Raw genomic sequence first — 18,769 nt, 5'->3', positions numbered from 1 at the left:
GGTTTTCTTATAAGAAGGGGAAATTTGGACACAGAGACACACACACATAGAAAGAAGACAATGACAATGTGAAGACACAGGTAGGAGACAGCTACCTACAAACCAAGGAACACCTGAGGCTACCAGAGCCTAGGAAAGAGTCTCCCTCACAGCCCTCAGGAGAAACCAACACTGCCGACACCTTGATGTTGGACTTCTGGCCTCATGAACGAAGAGAGAAGAAAGTTCTATTCAAGCACCCCAGTTTGTGGTGCTTTCCTACGGCAGCCCTAGCAAACTAATATGCTGGGCTACTTTGATTGCTCTGATTTGGGGGCATTCTCTTCCATAATGTAATATTTTATCAATTATTAAATATCATACTGCTTCCGACCTGCACAATAAGCAGTCGTAACCTAGGAATCTAGAAAATGATGGAGAAAGAAGAATTTGTGGAACTCTGGACTTCCTCCAGGCAAAGAGAGTGGGGCTCAAAGCAAAAGAATTTAGGGTTGATATGTAAATAATAATAGAACTAACAGCTAACATTTATTGGGTAGTTCCATGTGGGAGGCACTGAGTTAAGCCCTTCACATGCATTAAGTCATGTAATTTGCACAAGAGCCCTATGTAATAGATACAATGATCACCCCCATTTTTCAGATGAGGAGAATGGTCACAGAGAGGTTTAGTTACTGGCTTAAGGTGACATAGCTAGCAAGTGGGAATGTCACGCCTCAGACTCTGCCAGTCAGGCTCCAGAACACACCTCTTATGGCCAAAAAGACCTGAAGCCATCGGTTTTATAAGCTATGGTTAATTCCATGATCTGCCTCTCTGAGACAACCAGGTGGGTGGACATGTATTCCTTCAACACGTATCTACTGGTGGCCTAGCATGGCCAGGTATTATTCTGGGTGCCCGGGATCCCACGCTGAACTTGAAGCAGACGCTGCCTCCAGGGGACACATCATCTCTTGGTTTCATTTTCATCCCACTGTATGGAGTCTTAGTTCTGCCCACCACAAAGCTGAGACCTACTAGGAGGATTTCTATAGTATGGTCGTGACAGTTAGTTTTATGTGTCGAATTGACGAGGCAATAGTAGCCAGATATTGAATCAAACGCTACTCTAGGAATTCCTGAAAAGGTATTTTGTAGACGTGGTTCACGTCTACCATCTTGATGGTAGATCAAGGAGATTCATCTTGACGACGTGGGTGCGCCTCATCCAATCAGATCCATTAGATCCGCCCATTCAAGATCCTTAGAGCAAAGACTGACGTTTCCAGAGAAGAAAAGCTCTGCCTGAAAAGTCCACCACCAGCCTGGCCGTCTGTCCACCAGGTCGTGAACTCGCTAGCCTCTACCACCACATGAGTACATTCCTTACAGGAATAAATTATACACAGACACACACACACACACGCATATACACAGACATGCACACGTGTGTGTAGGTGCATGTATCCTATTGGTTCTGTTTCTCTGAAGAACCCTGACTGAGACAATATTCGAAAGTCACAGGATTAAGGGTTAAAGGTCTGGATCTGAGTCCCAGATGCCGCACGTAGCAGCTCTGGGAACTTCAGAAATTTCTGGAAAGGTCTAAAATTCTCTTCAGAAATTCTCTTCAAGCTTTAAATTCGTCATCTATAAAGTGACAATAAAAATATTTTTTTTGAAAAGGCACACTTGCCTCACCCACTCCATAGAGTTGATGTGCGTATCCAAGGACACAGATGAAAACACGTTTTAAACACTGAAATGACACCCGGCTCTCAGTGATTAAATTCCAAGGGCATATTTCTGACAGATGCTAGGCAACTATTTCTTTTCATTCAGACTTCGCAACACTGGCCTCGAAGTGGGACAACAAGAAGAGGGTGCTCAGCCGGGATGAATAAAGACGGCGCTGGCCTGAGGTCACCGAGAGTCAGTTCAAGGAGGTAATCAATACAGCGCCGCTGGGGCTGTCCTTGCGGTGGCCTGGGGAGGACGGGGGCGGGGGGGGGGGGGACACAGGCCCTGCGAGCTCGCTGTCACCATGGAGACAGAGGAAGAAGCTGTGTCCCATCAGTCGGGCAATCCCACCAGGAGAGGGAAGGGGCAGCATGGTGGCTCCTCAGCCCCCTGTCCCCCCGTGTTCCCGGCTGCTGTCCCAGGCTACACAGAGCCTGTGTCCGGCGTCCCGAAGCCCTGCTGGGCAGGCCACCGTATGATCTGAGAGGTGGGCAGGGAACGGCCTGACCGACCCCAGAGCAGGAAATGGGCCTCCAGGGACGCGTGTGTGCCCTCTGCCCATGAGGCATGCTGTCACCCGGGAGGAGTGCCACTAGCTGGGGCCTCCCTGGGCCTGAGCAGACGGAGAAAGGGTAGGAGAGGGGGGTCTGTGTGGACTTGGGGGGCAACCACGCGCGGTGTGAGCGCGGGAGCCAGCATCCTGGGCAGGCACGCAGGAGTGCGGGATGCAGGAGCGTGGACAAGGCCACCGCAAATCTGTCAAACAGCACCTCTCCTGGCTGTATCAGGGGCTCGCTCTAGTTATCTCCCCGTCTACACCACCCGGAGGCCAAACTGCTGGATTTGCAGAGCTCCTCCCGGTGCCTCTAGTGACTTGCCCTATGCTCCGGGCCTGGGTTGCAGGAGCTCAGCAGTCAGCATCAGTGTCTTCCCGAAGCCTCCACCCTGCCCTTTTCTCTTCCCACATCCTTCATGAAGCCAGACAACACTGCTCCTGCAGGGCCACAGGGCCATGTAGCAGTTCCCTGGTCTTCCAGGACTCCAGCTTTTATCCAGGCCCACGGACTGTTTCTGAGAACAAAACGCTTTCTTCTCAGATTCAACAGGGCCAACCCATTCCTCTAATATTGTAATTATAATTTAAAAACTGTCCAGTGTGGGGGCGCCTGGGTGGCTCAGTCAGTTAGGCATCTGAATCTTGATTTCGGCTCAGGTCATGATCTCAGGGTCGTGAGATCAAGCCCCGTGTCAGCCTGTCTGCTGGGAGTGGAGCCTGCTTAAGATTCCCTCTTTTCCTCTACCTCTGCCCCTCCCCTCCCCCATATGCTCACGTGTGCATGCGCTCGCTCTCTTAAAAAAAAAAAAAAGTGTCCAGTGTGACTGGCGTGAGCTTGTTTGACACCCCACTGCCCACAGCCTGGGCTGTCCTCATTTTCTCAAAGCTCCTTACCATACATATTAATCATAAATATTGATCTCATACTCACCCCCTCTAGACTTGTCATACTTTTATATTTTCCAGACTGTTCTGTGTTAATATTTTCTTTGTCTTCCAGGATTACCTCTATTCCCCATATGCTCTTCCCCTTAGGTAGTCATAAAAATCAAAAGCCTTAATCAGTACGCACCATTAAATATGCCACATAGTTCAAGCACGTTCATGGCTATATGTCCAATGGGCACTGTCTATCCCATTGTCCCCATGACAGCATCCGCTCTAGAGCCCCACCTCCTAGAGGCAGGAAAGAGTCCCCATGCTGCACCCCTGCCCAGGCCACACTTGGGTTTCTGGAAGTATTCTTCAAATATAATCGATAAACATCTGAGCTCAAGCAAGAAGTTCTGTAGTATAAAGAAAAGATCAATGTTCGTGCAAGCAGCATGTTGGAAGGCAGGGAGGGTGGGAGGAAATCAGTCATCACGGACTATCAGGCAGAAAGGGGAGATGTCAGATGTTGTGCTTCTCCAAAATCACCTTGAGCATTTGATGATATCGAGTAAGTTTAGAGGCACGGGTAGCCTCGTTCCCAGCCGTCCCCAGACCAGGGCCTGGCACTATGCCAACAGGTCGGCCAAATCCAGCTGGTGTGGTATGTACGGCCCTAGAATTGAAAATGGTTTTTACATTTTTACAGGGTTGTAGAGAAAGTGGCGGTGGGGAGAGATGAAGTGGCAGAACTTGTCAAAAGCTCTGTGGCCCGCAAAGGATCTAGCCCTTTCCAGAAAAAGCTTGCTCTGGAGTTTTCCAAACTTGTCTGATCATCTTATGGAGTGGAGTATGTATTGTCACACATACAGATCCCCAACTGTGGCAAGCCCATCATAACACTGTTTTTATTTTTTTTTTTTGTTTTTATTTTTAAAATATTTTGTTTGTTTGTTTAGAGAAAGCAGGCATGCAAGCAGCAGGGGGTGGGAGGCAGAGAGAGAGGAAGAGAGAGAATCTCCAGCAGACTCTGAGCTGAACGGGGAGCCCTATGCGGGGCTCCATCTCACGACCCTGAGATCATGACCTGAGCCGAAATCAAGAGTCTGACGCTTAACCGACTGAGCCACCCAGGCGTCCCATAGCATTGTTTTTAACCACTAGAAGTCAGAGCTGGCCTACGCCCATGAGCAAATGGACACCTCCCTTAGAATAAATGAAGTGGCCATGAGTACTAAAACAGGAAAATCTCAGATGTAAAAAGCATGTTGCAGACAGAGAAATGGAATATGATACTACTTATATGAAACTTTAAGCGTCGTATCATTCATGGAACTTACATAAGTAGTAAAAATATAAAGACATACATGGGAAGGGTAAAGATCAAATCCAGGTCAATAGCTGCCTCTACAAAGGGAAAGGAACGGTCGGCCAGGGCTTCGATTTTATCTAGAATGACAAGTAGACAAATAGATGATAGATTGCTATAAACAGAGATCCTTATTCCAATATCATTGCCTAGATTTTTCTGTGCACAGAAATAGTTTATTATAGTGATTTTTTAAAAATTACTGCTGATCTTCCTAATAGGTATTCCAGGAAGCCGATGTCTTTTAGGGTTAATATGTGCGTCGCCTGAAAGAAACTCCACATTTTCTCGTTCCTTTTTCAATGATGAATTTATTGAGTGACGAAGATTTTAAAAATCAACTGGCTTTTTCTGATTTTAGGAAGAAAAGTCAGCAGGGTCCCTACTTCATTAAGGAGGCTCCTCCACCTCTTCTCCCAGAAATCCTTTTACCCCTTTGACTTTCTGGCTAAAAAAGGGAACATCCCATCTTTCTGGAAACCGCAGGAAATGCTGTCAATATCTTCATTAAAAGACTGTGGACAGGGGGAGACCAATTCAGGGGAGAGCCAGGAGTGATGGCCAGTGGGGTGGTGATGAGTGGGGGGGGCAGTTAAGAGAGAGAGAGCTCTGCCCTTTGCTGGCTTACGGCCAGGCTCGCTGGGAGAGAAAAGAACGCAAGCTGAGGCAGCAAGAAGAAATCCTACAGATGACGCTTCCAGAGACTGAGCTGACAGAGAGAGGCAAGACCTGTGAATAAAACCTCGAGGCCAGAGGGAGGTCTCTGCTAATTGGAGTGTATAATTTAAGAGGTGAACACAGCCCAAAGCCCTCGAGGGACTGACTGCAGGTTTAATTAAAGATGATCTTCCATAACCTTGTCCTTCCTTTAGGAACGCTGGCCCGGAGAAATGCTGGGAAAAACAGGTATGCCTTGTTACATGAATCTCTCTTTCTGTGAACCTCGGATACGGAAGGCCATTTCCCCATCTATAATTTGGCCCACTGGGATGGCTGCTGGATTTAGGATTCTTCTCAACTGCCACCTCCATACCCCGGCCAAATATGGCCCAAGAGGGAGAAATAATATAAATACATTTCAATATTAAAAAGCAGAGAGTCTAATACACAGACAGCAATGATCAAAACATGAGTTCTTTTCAGGTCCTCTAAGCATCTACAGAATTGGAGAGCGTGTCCCTCACAGGCCAGGGCTCCCGACTGACTTCGGATGACCCTCCTCGGACGACCTCAGTGCCTTCAAATGTGCCATCATCTCCACTGAACTTCCTCCGGCTTGCACGCTTGTGGGCTAGCAGAATCAGATGAGCCACGGGACCCAAGCAAGAAGGAAAAGGGAGGAGGAAGACGAAGAGCCTTAAGGGTGGCGATCGTTATTTTTCAAACTGAAAATGAGCAAGAGAAGTATTCTGAGTAACTACGTACGTGCAGTATCTTCCTAATTATAGAACAGTAATAAGGCGTTTCTTATATAACAGGCTTATATACGTGTAAAATCTAATCCTGTTATTTTCCTAATTCATAGATAAAGAAAGCAAGGGGCGGGCACCAAAAATCACGTAGAGAGTAGGCAGCGTGCAGGACGATTCCAAGCCCAACGCTGCTGAGTGAGGGAGTGACAGGCACCACATCTTTGCAGCCACTCAAGCTTCCAATCTGACGAACATCCTCCCTTGTTTCTACAGGTGCTTGCCCAGTGCTGGACCTTCTCGCATTCATCGCTCCTTTGCTCCTTTCTACGCCCGGGCAGAATCACTTGTCCTAGGACACCAGGCTGGGTTGTGATGGGTGCAAATGTTCTTCTCACTCTATCAATCTCCAGGGCCCACCTGATGCCCACAGGAAAATCACAATAAAGACCATACCCTTCCCCACCTACTCCCTGGCCATTTTCTGTCTCACAGCCCCAGGGGTATTTTCCTGAACTAGGCCTTTCTCTGCGATATTTGCATTGTGCAAAGTGTCTTGTGAACGAAATATTCAGATCAATAAACCAGAATCACAGACTGCTTAATCTAGCCCCAGGGCCTACCTCAGTTTATGCTTCGTTTTGTTATGTTTTATTTTCAATACAGAGGGATGCCCAAACTTTGTCTGGGGAGGCCTAAATCACAAGATGGGAGCCAAAAGACGCGATGGCCCCTACTTCCCTAGCCCAGGTCAGTGTCTCACTTGGAATCTTAGTGAGAGCTTCAGCTTCGACAGGGTTTCTCTGCACAACGAGCACGTCATGGTGGGAGCCGGACAGGCAGGGCCTGCAGAGGCTGGATGCAAGCTGGAGGAGTTACCCAAGATGAACAGCAGAAGAGCCATCTTGCCCCTGCTCTAGCCACCACCGCTTTTCTGGAGAAAAAAATAAACCTCTCCGCCTCTCCCCAATTCTTCACCGTGTCTTTAGGGATATAGTTTCACCCTCTGCAGTCTCAGGGTCTGCCCTAACCCTTCCTGCTGGAACTGGATGCTAGTTTTGTCCTGTTTTCTCACATTACCCACAGGTGCCCTTTGGGGATCAGGAAACTGGGTTCCAACTGACCTTCGGCCTCTTCTCTCAGAGGAAAAATGCCTCTGGCTAAACCTTTCCTGCCAGGCCTGTTGGAAACTTCCAGACTCTCCGTGCAGTCACCCAGGCCCAGGTACACAGCCCAGGCCGTGCGAACCACACTCAGCCAGCCATGGACACAGGTGTGAGGCTCACAGAGGCCGTGGGTGAGGCACCTTCCACAAACGTGTCTTATTCAAACTTTGTTTCCTCACTAAAAGTGAATATGGTCTCCTTTTCAGAAAATACTCAAATGTGGGGTACCGGGATGGCTTAGTCAGTTAAGCATCTGACTCTTGGTTTTGGCTCAGGTCATGATCCGAACTGAGCCCCTCGTCCAACTATGCGCTCAGCTTAGAGTCTGCTTAAGACTTTCCCTCTGCTCCTCCCCACCGCTCGCTCTCTCTCAAATAAATAAATAAATAAATAAATAAATAAATAAATAACTTTTAAAAAAGAAAGAAAATACTCAGACACTACCGAAATGTAATCCATAGTGAGGGGTCTCCCCAACATCTGACCCTATATTCTTACCCCAAGATAATGATTGATGACAAAGTATTATTCTATTTTTTAAATGTATATAATCATATGTATATACCGTTTTTAAAAAGTGGGATTACATTAAATCCTCCCCTGTAATTTCCTTTTCTGCCTTGGTAACCAAAACCATGTTGGTGTATTTTTCTTCGAAAACCTATATAATGTGTATCGAAAGGCATGAGTTGGTTTCCATTTTTCTCTATTACAAAAACACTAATAAAGAAACTTCATATATTTGTACAAATATATAAACATATGTATATTTGTACAAATATATATACATAAGTATATTTGTACAAATACTAGGTACATTTTTAAAAGTATAACTATTGAATCAAAAAATATTAGCATTTTATATTTTAATGACTATTTCTAATTTGCCCTCCTAAAGTATGGTATCAGTTTATATGCCTACCTTGCTCAGTCTTTGGGCAAAGAGTTCGGCCTTCTTTCAGCTTGGCTTCTACGTGTAAATGGGCCATTAAGCTGCTCACATCACAGGGTTGCTGTAGGAGGTAACTGAAATTCGAATGACATTCAAAAGAACATTGGTGGGGTCCCCATTCCCCAACTTTAGCCCTCACAACCTCACATGCCCAGACCTTCCCCCAGTAAGGAACTGGACGAAAGCAAACGTGATCACTGTTTAAGGCTCCATCCAGGGGTATGTGCGGGTTAACCCGAAGGAGAATGGGTGTCTGATCGTGGGGCCTCCAGCACTGGTGTGGTGGGGGGATTGCAGGATTCGAGAGGAAGGAGGGCGGGACGAGAGGCCTCCCGTGGCTGCTGAAAGCTCACCTTCTGGTGCCTGCTGCCTCCACCAACTCTACTAACCTAAGCTTGTTCCCTAGAAGATTCTTTCTTTTGAAATCCAGGGCACATAGCTCAGCCTCCGGGCCACCATTTAGGGAGAGGACGGAGGGAGCCAGGGCATTCTTTGAAAAACCTGATATGCAGTATAGTGGGCAAGTTTCATCCACCTTCTTGAGGAAACAATCCGCTCTGACAACTACAGGTAATTTAAAAGCTTTTATGGAGCCTTGGGTGGAACCCAATGAAACTTCCAATCTCGGGCAGTTCAACACAGGTATCTGAAAAGTCAGTCCTAAAGCGTCCTTCCCTAATCCACCGCAGACGTTAACGTTGACTTTCCCAATGACCGATGAAAGACCCTCAAGGCCTTTTCGCTATAACTGACAACACAAAAATTATGAGCCCCTTAGTAATGAAATCAGTATCTGAGGGAGACACTGGATTGATTCGTGGTTAGGGTTTTAAAGCCCCTTCATTTCCGCTTGGTTCTCTCTGGACAGTCGTCACCGAGCGACTGTTAAGTTTGATGTTTATTGTCGGCAACAGAATGGGAATTCCAGTTCTTTCGGGGCTCTGCAGGCTCTGGAGCTCGTTAGAAATATCGCTTTGTCTGGTCCGCAATATGGATGGATGAGTCATTCTGAACCTCAGGGGATGGAAAGGTGAGCAAGCACTCAGGCTGGGGCCATTTCTGCTGCTAACGTGACGTGTGCCAACTGATGTGTGCAGAGGCATTAAGAAGGATCTTTAGCATTTCCGCCATACAAAGATCATAAATCATGGACCAGTGCTTTGGATTCAGTGAGACTCATGATAAGACGCGAGCAAAACAAACAGTTAAGAGCTTCCTTCCTCCTAGAAGGTATAAAATACTTTATGGGATGTAAATTCCCAGCCCCAATATAACACAATAGCTTTCTGTCTTTGCACACTTATGAAACAACAGAAGAATGCTCAAAAGAAGAGGTTTGTCAAGGAAGAAGACATTGCTCTTACCTTCTTTTCCTTTTCTCCCGCCTGTTGCCCTGCCCTCTACGCCAGCATTCACGTGCTCGTCTCAACATCTTTGTTCGATAACCTAAACAAGATGGCAGCAGGGAGTGGGAGCAGGGGTATGGTGAGGAAAGATCTTCCTGCAGGTGCCCTTGCACACCAGCGTGCTGGTTAGGCAGTGGTGTTGGCAGTTGAAGCGGACCGCGGAGCTGGGCGTGTGGGAGGTGCATCTGCTCTGGAGGCTTGAGATCATGGGAACCGCTGGGCAGAACCCAGCACGGAAGGCGGAAGAGGAAAGACACCTGGAATCTATCTCCTAAACAAGCCAGTGTGTGCACGCGAGGGGGCGCGGGACCAGCCCCCTCCCAGGCTTCTCTGCCAGGCAGGCCGTCACTTGCTCCTGGGGCAGCGTGTCTGGGAGAACCTATCATCCGTGGAAGGAATTCGGCAAAGTGGAACATCTGAGTGTGAGGTGGGAAGGAAGGAGTTCGGGCAATGCATTCAGGGAGGTCTGAGGCCCAGGAGGGGAGCTATGCTGAGACTCCTGGCAATCCTGGCTTCCTGCATGGCCGTGGCCTCCAAAGTTCCAGGCCCTGGCTCTTCACCAGTTCTCGGTATGGACATTTTGAGAGCCCAGTTGATAGCACAGACCCTCTCTTCCCCAAATTGTTTGAGCCTCTCTGCCGATTTCTGTGTCCTTCTCCTTTCTGGCACTCTCTCTGGCACACGCTCTCTCTCTGCTGCTCTGGGTGTGGTTCCGTCTCAGTCTGTTCTCCTCTCTCTCTCTCTCTCCTGCAAAGTTTCAGAGGTTTCGAGGACCCCAAAGCCTACAGGAGCTGTAGCCGTAGGAACACTTAGCTTAAAGATATTGGCAGTGAGTTCTCAGCACACCTGTTTGCAACAGAAGGGCCTCAGAGGGGAGGGGGGTGGGGGAATGGGATAGACCAGTGATGGGTAGTAAGGAGGGCACGTATTGCATGGTGCACTGGGTGTTATACGCAACTAATGAATCATCGAACTTTACATCAAAAAATAAAATAAAATAAAATAAAAAAACCCTATGCCGTTTTGTTTTGTTTCCAAACTGGGAGGTTTGTTCAACTTCTCACTCACCACTAATTTTAGAAAGAGGGAGGTCTCTAGGGCTTTGGGGTATTCTGTTCCGGTGATGCAAGCCTACACTATAGATCGTACATTTTGCCTCCCCCATTGGAATTATAGCTAAAAAGAGTAAGGCTCTGTGCTAAGTGCTTTAAAAATACTTCTTAAAGATAAATTTTCTTATTTATTTCTTTATCCGTGAGCGATCAGAAAGGGGGTTTTGTCAGTAATGTCCCCTTTCATGAATATAATCGGCAGCAAGGGAGCATTTTCCTGCTACTAACAATAGAAAAACCAGATAGCAAACCACTTAGGCTCAAGCAACTTGTGACCCAGAAGCCTGTGTTGGGTTACACTTTCTATGAATCATCCTGCGAACTGACAGGAACCAACCTGGTAGGACCAGATATTCCATGAACTCATCTCCTATTTTTGGTTTCAGAAGCGACTGGGTGGACTGAGGTACACAAAGAAATGATGAGCACAAACCTGCCGTTGGAGCTGAATTTGGGAACTTCAGAACAACAAGCAATAATGTGCTATTTGTATTTTCCCGGCCCTGCCCGCTCTTTGTGCTAGAGGGAGAAACGTACTTCTCTCTTCCGATACTGGCATTAATTAAAGCATGCAGAAACATGAGAGACCTGTGTAGAATTGTCTCCTAACAACGATCACACTGAATTAAAAATATGCATATAAACGAGATCAAGTCTATATAGCCGTGACATTAAAAGTGCACTTTTCTTTACCCTCATAGGCTTGCTAGGACTATCTACCTCTAGAATCCACCAGAACAAGGTCAGCCCCAAGAAGGCCATCCAGCAGAGTCACATGACACCCTCCTTGAAAATCCTGAAGATGACGGAAAACTGTGCCAGAGATAAATCTGGTCTTATTTCTCCAATGGATCCAATGAAAACACTAGAAAACCAGATTTCCAGGATCTAACTTGTAGTTGCTTTAATATCAGTGTGTCATTGAAATGCCTTATCTGCCATGTTGTAGTGAGAACAGCCATGAAGCCAAGGGAAGTGGGGAGCTATCCAGTCTTATAAAAAAATTCATCCCCAGCCAAGATACACTGTGATGGCGTAAGGACACTAAGAAAGTGAAACATTTCCAGCACTTGTGTCCGAATAGGGCTGGGAGGAAACTCCATGAAGTCTGGATAGGTCTCACTCACAGAGGACTATGAGAAGCCACCCAATTTTTCACAGGCAAATTGCAAACACACAGTAAGGGATATCTTGAATCCCAAAGGAAATGGCACCAATTCTTAGTAAAAACTCTGTAGGCTCAAAGAAAATTCAAGAAGAGGAAAACAATGGGGGAGACTACTGGTATTCCTGTCTGTGTCCAGTTTGAAACTGGCTTTTCACAAAGTTCCAGATTCTGAATACATTGAATTCTTTTGGTTTTTTAGACTGCAGACCAGGGGTCCCCTCACCCCAAAGTACTTCCCACCAGCCCTTCTTAGGCCGTTTGTGCCATGAGAGGACCCTGAGTCTAATGACCAAAGACAGGGGAAAAGGAGGAGACAGTGGGTTTGGGAAGAGGGGAGACAGCACCTCCAAAGTGGCTGATGTCAGAGAAGTTTCCTGAGAAGTGGAGGGAATCCCCAGGATCTTTGACTCAAGCAAAAATGACGTAAGGATAGAGAAGTGTCCATCAGCTGTGGGGCCTGCCTTTCCTCAAGCTGTTAGTCACATGAAAGGCTGGCTCAGGGCCCAGGAGTCTTGCTGAGCAATACTTTAAGATTAGCAGAAAGTGGCCAATCCCAGCAGGCTGGGCGGGAGCGGGGCCCACCACAGAACTAAGCCACAGAGCGCATTTCTGGACCCCACTGGCAGCCTCGCCTGCGCCATGAAACGGGAGGGGGACATCTCCCAGATGCTATCCCACCTGCTTCTCCAAGTGGTGGGCCAGGTGCCTGGGCCAGACTGGCTGCTCTCGTTGGTGGCCCCTTCGGTCAGTGTCCCTTGGGGACATGGTAGTCATGGCTCCAAAACAGCTCATGCTCCCAACCGCTGTGTCTTCTTGGAAAGAGCCGATGTAATCGCGTACTCGTCTATTGTTGATGGCTGATTCTGCCCAGCACACCATCTTTTATGGGGATTTTAGGGAGTAAATGAAAATCAGGTATCTCTGTGTTACAGACATTGAGAAACACCTTTCTCGAGCTGTTCTTCCTCCCAATTTTGCCTCCTCTGAAAACTGATGGGAGTTACTCCCTGCTGAGCCTTCAAGGTCAAGTCCAGGAGCTTTTTGTCAGGGGAGAAAGCAAGAAGAGCCTGGAACTGGGGGAGGGGCGGCAGCAGCACAAAGCCTGGGAGCCCCTGTTCTCAGGAGTGAGGGAGAACCCATAGGGAGCTGAGGACCCGCTCCAACCACAGAGCCTCCCACACCCCACCTCTCAGCTCAGGGGCTCGGCTCGCTTTCCATGCAGCTGCTGGCTTTCACTCCTGTGGGGAGAACTGAGAACAACCCCCTCTAAGGGGCAAGAAAGCCTCGTTGTCAAGGGGCTTAGAGTCAGATAGCCGCACTGGGTTTGAATGGCAGCCCTGGGACCACGTGACCTCCAGGAAACTGCTCAACGTGTCTGAGCTTACTTTCTCTTCTCTAAAGTAAGGGTGATGCAATCTACCCCTTAAGATTAATGGCAGGCTTAAACGAGATAAGGCAGGTAAGCATTCAGCACAGTGATCAACAAATGGGGCCTATTATGATGATTGTTATAAATGGATCAAGTTTAAACTTCGATTTCTCAAGGCTCAAGTGGAGCACTGAACTAGCAGTTGGGTCCTTTGGAGTCATTCCCCTAGTGCTGGGCTGTTAACTCCTCTCCAGCAGAAGAGAAGACGAGAAGTAGTCGATGTGTTAACACCACAGCTGCCACCTGCTGTAACAGCAGCCACGGGGGGTGGGGGGTGCTGAGGTCAATGAGGTCAGACTTGTGTGCCAGACTCTGCGAGAATGATCCAGTGGCCCAGCGGTGCTCAGTCTGGGAGCTTGAAAAAAATGCCTAAGGTCTGCTCCTGCAAATCTGTGTTTAAAGCTTCCCAGCTAATACAAACACACATCCAGGCCTAAGAACCACTATCCCCGCCAGAAAGGGAACAGTTGAGTTCTCTTGAAGAATCTTTTATCATATTGTTCAGTTGGCAAACATGTATTGATCCCTTTGACGGGCCAGCCTCAGGACTAGGTGCTTGATTTATAAGACTCAGTCTCAATCTCAAGGATCCTAGAGTCTAAATGAAGAGACAAATAGGTTCATAGGCAGTTTATTACTGTCGGGTACATGCTGTGATGGGGTAAATACTAGAAGCTCCGGACGTACTTAGGAAGGGTTGTAGACCAGCTTTCCAGAGACAGCCTGTGCATGATGAGGGCATTCCAGGCCCAGGCAACAGTTTTTGCAAAGCCTCAGGGGAGAAAACACCAATGTTCCAGAAGCCCTAGTTATTCAGTCGGACTGATGTCAATGGAAGGCCAAAAGATGAGGTGGGAAAGGCAGGGACTAAATCCTTGTAAGGAATGCAGAGGAGTTTGGGTTTTAAGTAGGGGGTGGAGTGATCCCAGCTCTCTTTCAGAAAGATTATTCTGGATACTGGGTGGAGAATGGATCAGAGGTAGGCAAGACTGGACGTGGGGAAGCCAATCCCAAGACAGCTGCAGATATCAAGGCAAGATTTAACAAGGGATAGGTATGAGAGGCATTAGCAGAGGAGGAAGAGCCTGGTGTTTGAGGGCAGAGATGTGGAGTCAAGGAGGAGGTCCCGCTCAGGGGGAGTCAGGTGATGCCAGGCCCTTGGCGAGGGAAGGAAGAGAGCGTGTTATGTGGTAGGATCAAAGGGCCTCTTGCTTCATCACCCCATAACCTGGGCTGATCAGGCCTAACGGAAATCCTGCAAATTCAGTATTTGTGTGTGTTTATAGGGTGCATGGCAGTCTCACATAACTGGAATATCTGATTAATTTGAAATTTTCTCGAGAATCTATCAGATGGGTAAAAGGGAGTTTTAATTAAATGCAAAGCACAAGGCCCAAGAGAGGGTTGGACTAGAAGCCAGGCGGGACCAAATACACAGAGCTCATTCTCAGTTTCCTTTCCAACACAGGAATGTGTCCCAGCAACTCTGCTCTCCTCAGGAGAGAACGAGGATCAAATGCCTGAAAATACCTGGGAATGGAAAGCTAGATATAGGGGCTCGGTCCCCCTGTCTGCGGAGCATCTCCCAAAGTAAAGTTATCCTTTGAACATGTCTTGCAATGCAAAGGTGTAAGCAGAGTTGTAACCAGCTCCATTTATTTGAGTAAATAGCTTGTAAATAAATCATTGGTAAACATTACAAAATTAAATACATTTTCAAAAGCTTGCCAGTATACATAAAATTCACAAACATAGTTCTTTTAAAAAATAAAATATGTTCAGAGCACCCTTGATATAAAACGACTGACCCCTGTCCCCTGACAGGGCCATTTAGAGACGCCTTACAGAGGGTGGGGTTTCCGTGGGAGGCGGTGGAGGCCACCTTGGGGGAAAGGAAGAGCTTCAACTCTGACCTTTGACCCAGCCCACATCTGACTGAATTTTGATCCTTCTCCAAGGAGCTGATAGATCACCGGGAGGCACGGGGCAGGCGCCCCACATCTAGCTCCAAGCAAGGAGACCGGGGTGCGTACTTGGGGCCAGGAGCCAGAATCCTCAGCACATGCCATTGAGAGGGGCCAGAAATGCAATCCTATCACCCTTCCAAAGCAGCCAGTGCTCCTGTAGCAACTTTCCTGACAGCAGGTGAGGCTTTCTCACCTCTACCGTGTCCAACCCTCAGTTCACCCGCTCGGGTCTGACGCTGCCCAGGCCCGGGGGGACCAGATCTACTTCTAAGGAGGAAGATACATGATTTGCTAACTTCCTGATGACCTGCTTTCATGGAAAGAGAAGAAGACACAGTATTTGGTTGAAAGCAGAGAGTTAATTGCTACACAGTGCTTCCTTTCTCCGCTGCAAAACACCACTCGGCATGGGCATGTCTCGACTTCTGAATAGTTCTTCAAATGAAGGGTTCATAAAACTTTAAAATACCATGAACGAGGCAAGAAGTACATGACCTGGCAAAGCATCCCAATTAATGAAATAATATCAAGTCCATGAATTAAGCCCTTGACCAACTCAACTTTCTGTGGCGTAGCTCGTTAAGAAAACGGATACACTGAATTTTTTCACTTTGGTGCATAAAGTGAACGCTGTAGGTCAGCAGCAGTCACATGAAGAATATCTAGTGGCCTCTTGAAAATCCATGTGCTGTGACCTCCAGTTCAAGGACAACCACAAGTTTCTTCCATCGATGTGAAATAAAACTCACGTCTACATTTTAACTTAGTCGTGTGTAGATATATACAAGTACGAGAAATTTGACATCTGAGACAATTGTACAACTCAAGAAAAAGTATCACCAAACTAGTTGTAAGAAAACCATCATCCCTGTATAGTTCGGTCCTAAACCTGCGATTTCTCAAAGAAAATGCTGGCTGGATCAGCCCATTCCTGCGTGTCTGCCTGGTTTGATAACCCCTGGTTGGGCTGAAACCAGAGTCGTGATGTTCTTGCTATTAAAATATTACACTAACAAAACCTTTCAAAACAAAAAAGGAACACTCTCAAATAAATGTCTAATAGACACCCCCCCCAAAAAAAGTTTCTCATAAGGGCAACTATGCTTTAATAAATGTCTTCATGAAGCCCAAATCCCAGGACCCTTCTTCGTCTCTGGGAGCGTTCCACCCTGTGCCAGAATTATACGGTCTTCTTCTGCGGAGGGCTCAGTTTCCTCATGCCTCTTATCCGAGAGAGCAGCTCCTGGATAAATTCCTAGAAGAGATCAGAAGAAGTTAATATGACCGGCTCACTCTAGTAAACTTGGGGATTAAAATCTGCTTGAAGTCGTTAAGGTCAATTGCAGTTAACTTGAGTTGATGAGTTTGGCTGGAGGTGTCAACCCCAGCGGCTTCAACAGAGGACATTTGTAAACAAGTGAAGCGTGCTTAAACCTCACATCACAATCAATAGGTCTCACGGCTGCTGTCTCTGGGGGAGAAACACAGGCTGCCTTCACTCACTGCCATTATCTACATGGCCTCTGAAGGTACATGTCGTTTAGATCAGCCTTCTCAACCTTTAAGAAACCTTTAATATGAGCATCCAAGTCACCCAGGGATCGTGTAGATTCTGATTTAACAGGCCCAGGTTGGGGCCAGAAATTCTGCATTTCTAACTGGCCACGAGGTGATGCCCATGTTAGTCTCTGGACCACGCCTGGAACAGCAAGACTTGACCAGTGGTTCTCAACTGTAAGTCCTCATCAAAATCACCAGGGGAACTTACGAAACCACAGCGTGCTGGGCCCAGGAATTTCTGATTCAGCAGTTCTGGGGTGGGGCCCGAGAATGTGCGCCTCTGACGTTCCCAGGTGACACGTGCTGCTGGCTCCAGGATCATTCTGAGAGCCACTGATCTAGATCTCAAAAGAGTCTTTTGACCTTTTTTGACTGCAAATCAGTTTTTTAAAAAGCCAAACACATTTTACATTTACAATTCTATATATTCAAACGCATATCCGAAATAAAAATCGAAAGGATGAATACTTAACATATAGACTCACCCTCTATTTTCTATTCTATTCTAATTTCATTTAAAAGGTAATGCAGAGGGGCACCTGGGTGGCTCAGTCATTAAGTGTCTATCTTCGTCTTGGGTCGTGATCCCAGGGTCTTGGGATCGAGCCCTGCATTGGGCTCCCTGCTCGTCGGGAAGCCTACTTCTCCCTCTCTCACTCCCCCTGCTTGTGTTCCCTCTCTCGCTGTTTCCCTCTCTGTCAAATAAATAAATAAAATCTTTAAAAATAAATAAATAAAGGGTAATGCAGAGGGAGATCCACTAAAATGATTCCATGTCCTAGTCATAGATGAACACCCAACGACTAAAGAACAATCTAGAATAGTCCCCATGTTATATCATCAGGAATCTTTTATTGTTGCCTTCTGTTTTAAATTATTTGGCTACCAAAACAGTCACATTTATTAGATAATAACTACTTTTTCCTCTTTTATATTTGTCACAAAGTGGACAGCCAGACTTTCTGATCAGCAAGTGGCAGTTGGTGGGTATATGAGGAATTTACTGAGAACAACAACACTAAGAAATCTTCCTCTCCATTTGGCCTTCTGAGAAACCACTCTCAGTCTCCCCTGCCAATCACAGCCCTTGGTCACAAGCTCCCAGGCCAAGTGATCCCCACAACTACTCTCCAGCTCTAAAACACAATAAGCTAAAACATCTAGTATTTTGTTAGCCACCCAAATTTTTTTGTAATGTTTTTGCTATCATAAAGTAATATGTACTTTTTCTAGACAATGTAGAAAATACAAGCCAACAACAATTACCCCTCAGAATGAACCACTAATGTATTTTCTCCTATGAAAATGGTTTTTTACCTAATTAAGATCACACCGTATAAATATGTCCTTTTCTTCAACTTAGCCAGAAGTTTTCTCCCACAACATTAATAGCATTCCCCAAAATTAACTTCAATGGTTATACAATCCTTTATTATACGGACATTCTACAATCTGTTTAATTCCTCCATTATTGGATATGTGGTTGGTTCCGGACTTTTCAGAATTAAGAAATGATGCCACAATTAACATCTCTGTGCAAAAATCTGCAGTTTTTGATTATTCTCTTTGGAGAGCTTATCCAGAAAGGCATCAGAGCACAAAAACGTTTTCATCACCACCATTTCTGACCTTGGGCAGAATGGAACACATATGAAATAAAATGAGGCCCTGTTTTAACTTTCTGAACACTATTTAATCTAATTTAAAGAATTTTCTGGAATAAAATAATGCCAAATTTTCACCTATATTCCATTTTCATTTTGTAAAGTTAAATGCATTTCCTATTTTTCCTCTTTCTATGTGGTTTTGACAATATAATGTGAAACATACAGTTTCAGTTTCATTGTTTTTGGAACCTACTACTCAAATGACTCCTGTAGAAAGTTTCAGCATTTGAGTGTAGGTCTCTTTTTTTTTTTTAAGCAAAGGTCAGAATCACAAATCCTATCACTTATCTTGTTAATAACTAGTAATTCTTCTGCATTATCTCTATATTTTTCATAAAAATCATTATACAAAAATAAAGATTAAATATCCTAAGGAATAATATACCCTAAACTACAGACCTTTTTTCTTCAAGACC

At 46.2% G+C, this 18,769-nt stretch overlaps 1 protein-coding gene across 1 annotated transcript in view; it reads right to left on the bottom strand.

Moving 5' to 3' along the window:
- Positions 1–14,798: 14,798 nt before the first annotated feature.
- PPP1R14C (protein phosphatase 1 regulatory inhibitor subunit 14C) overlaps positions 14,799–18,769 on the bottom strand; it is an 83,612-nt gene continuing 79,641 nt past the window's right edge. The window contains exon 4 of the mRNA XM_045805345.2: positions 14,799–16,381. Coding sequence (XP_045661301.2) covers positions 16,307–16,381 — 75 coding nt within the window. The 3' untranslated portion in view covers positions 14,799–16,306. The remainder of the gene's footprint in view (positions 16,382–18,769) is intronic.

The sequence above is a fragment of the Ursus americanus genome, chromosome 11, assembly GCF_024610735.1.
Source record: "Ursus americanus isolate L20-20 chromosome 11, mUrsAme1.1.p, whole genome shotgun sequence".
NCBI lineage: Eukaryota > Metazoa > Chordata > Mammalia > Carnivora > Ursidae > Ursus > Ursus americanus.
This window is presented reverse-complemented; position numbering and strand designations above follow the sequence as displayed.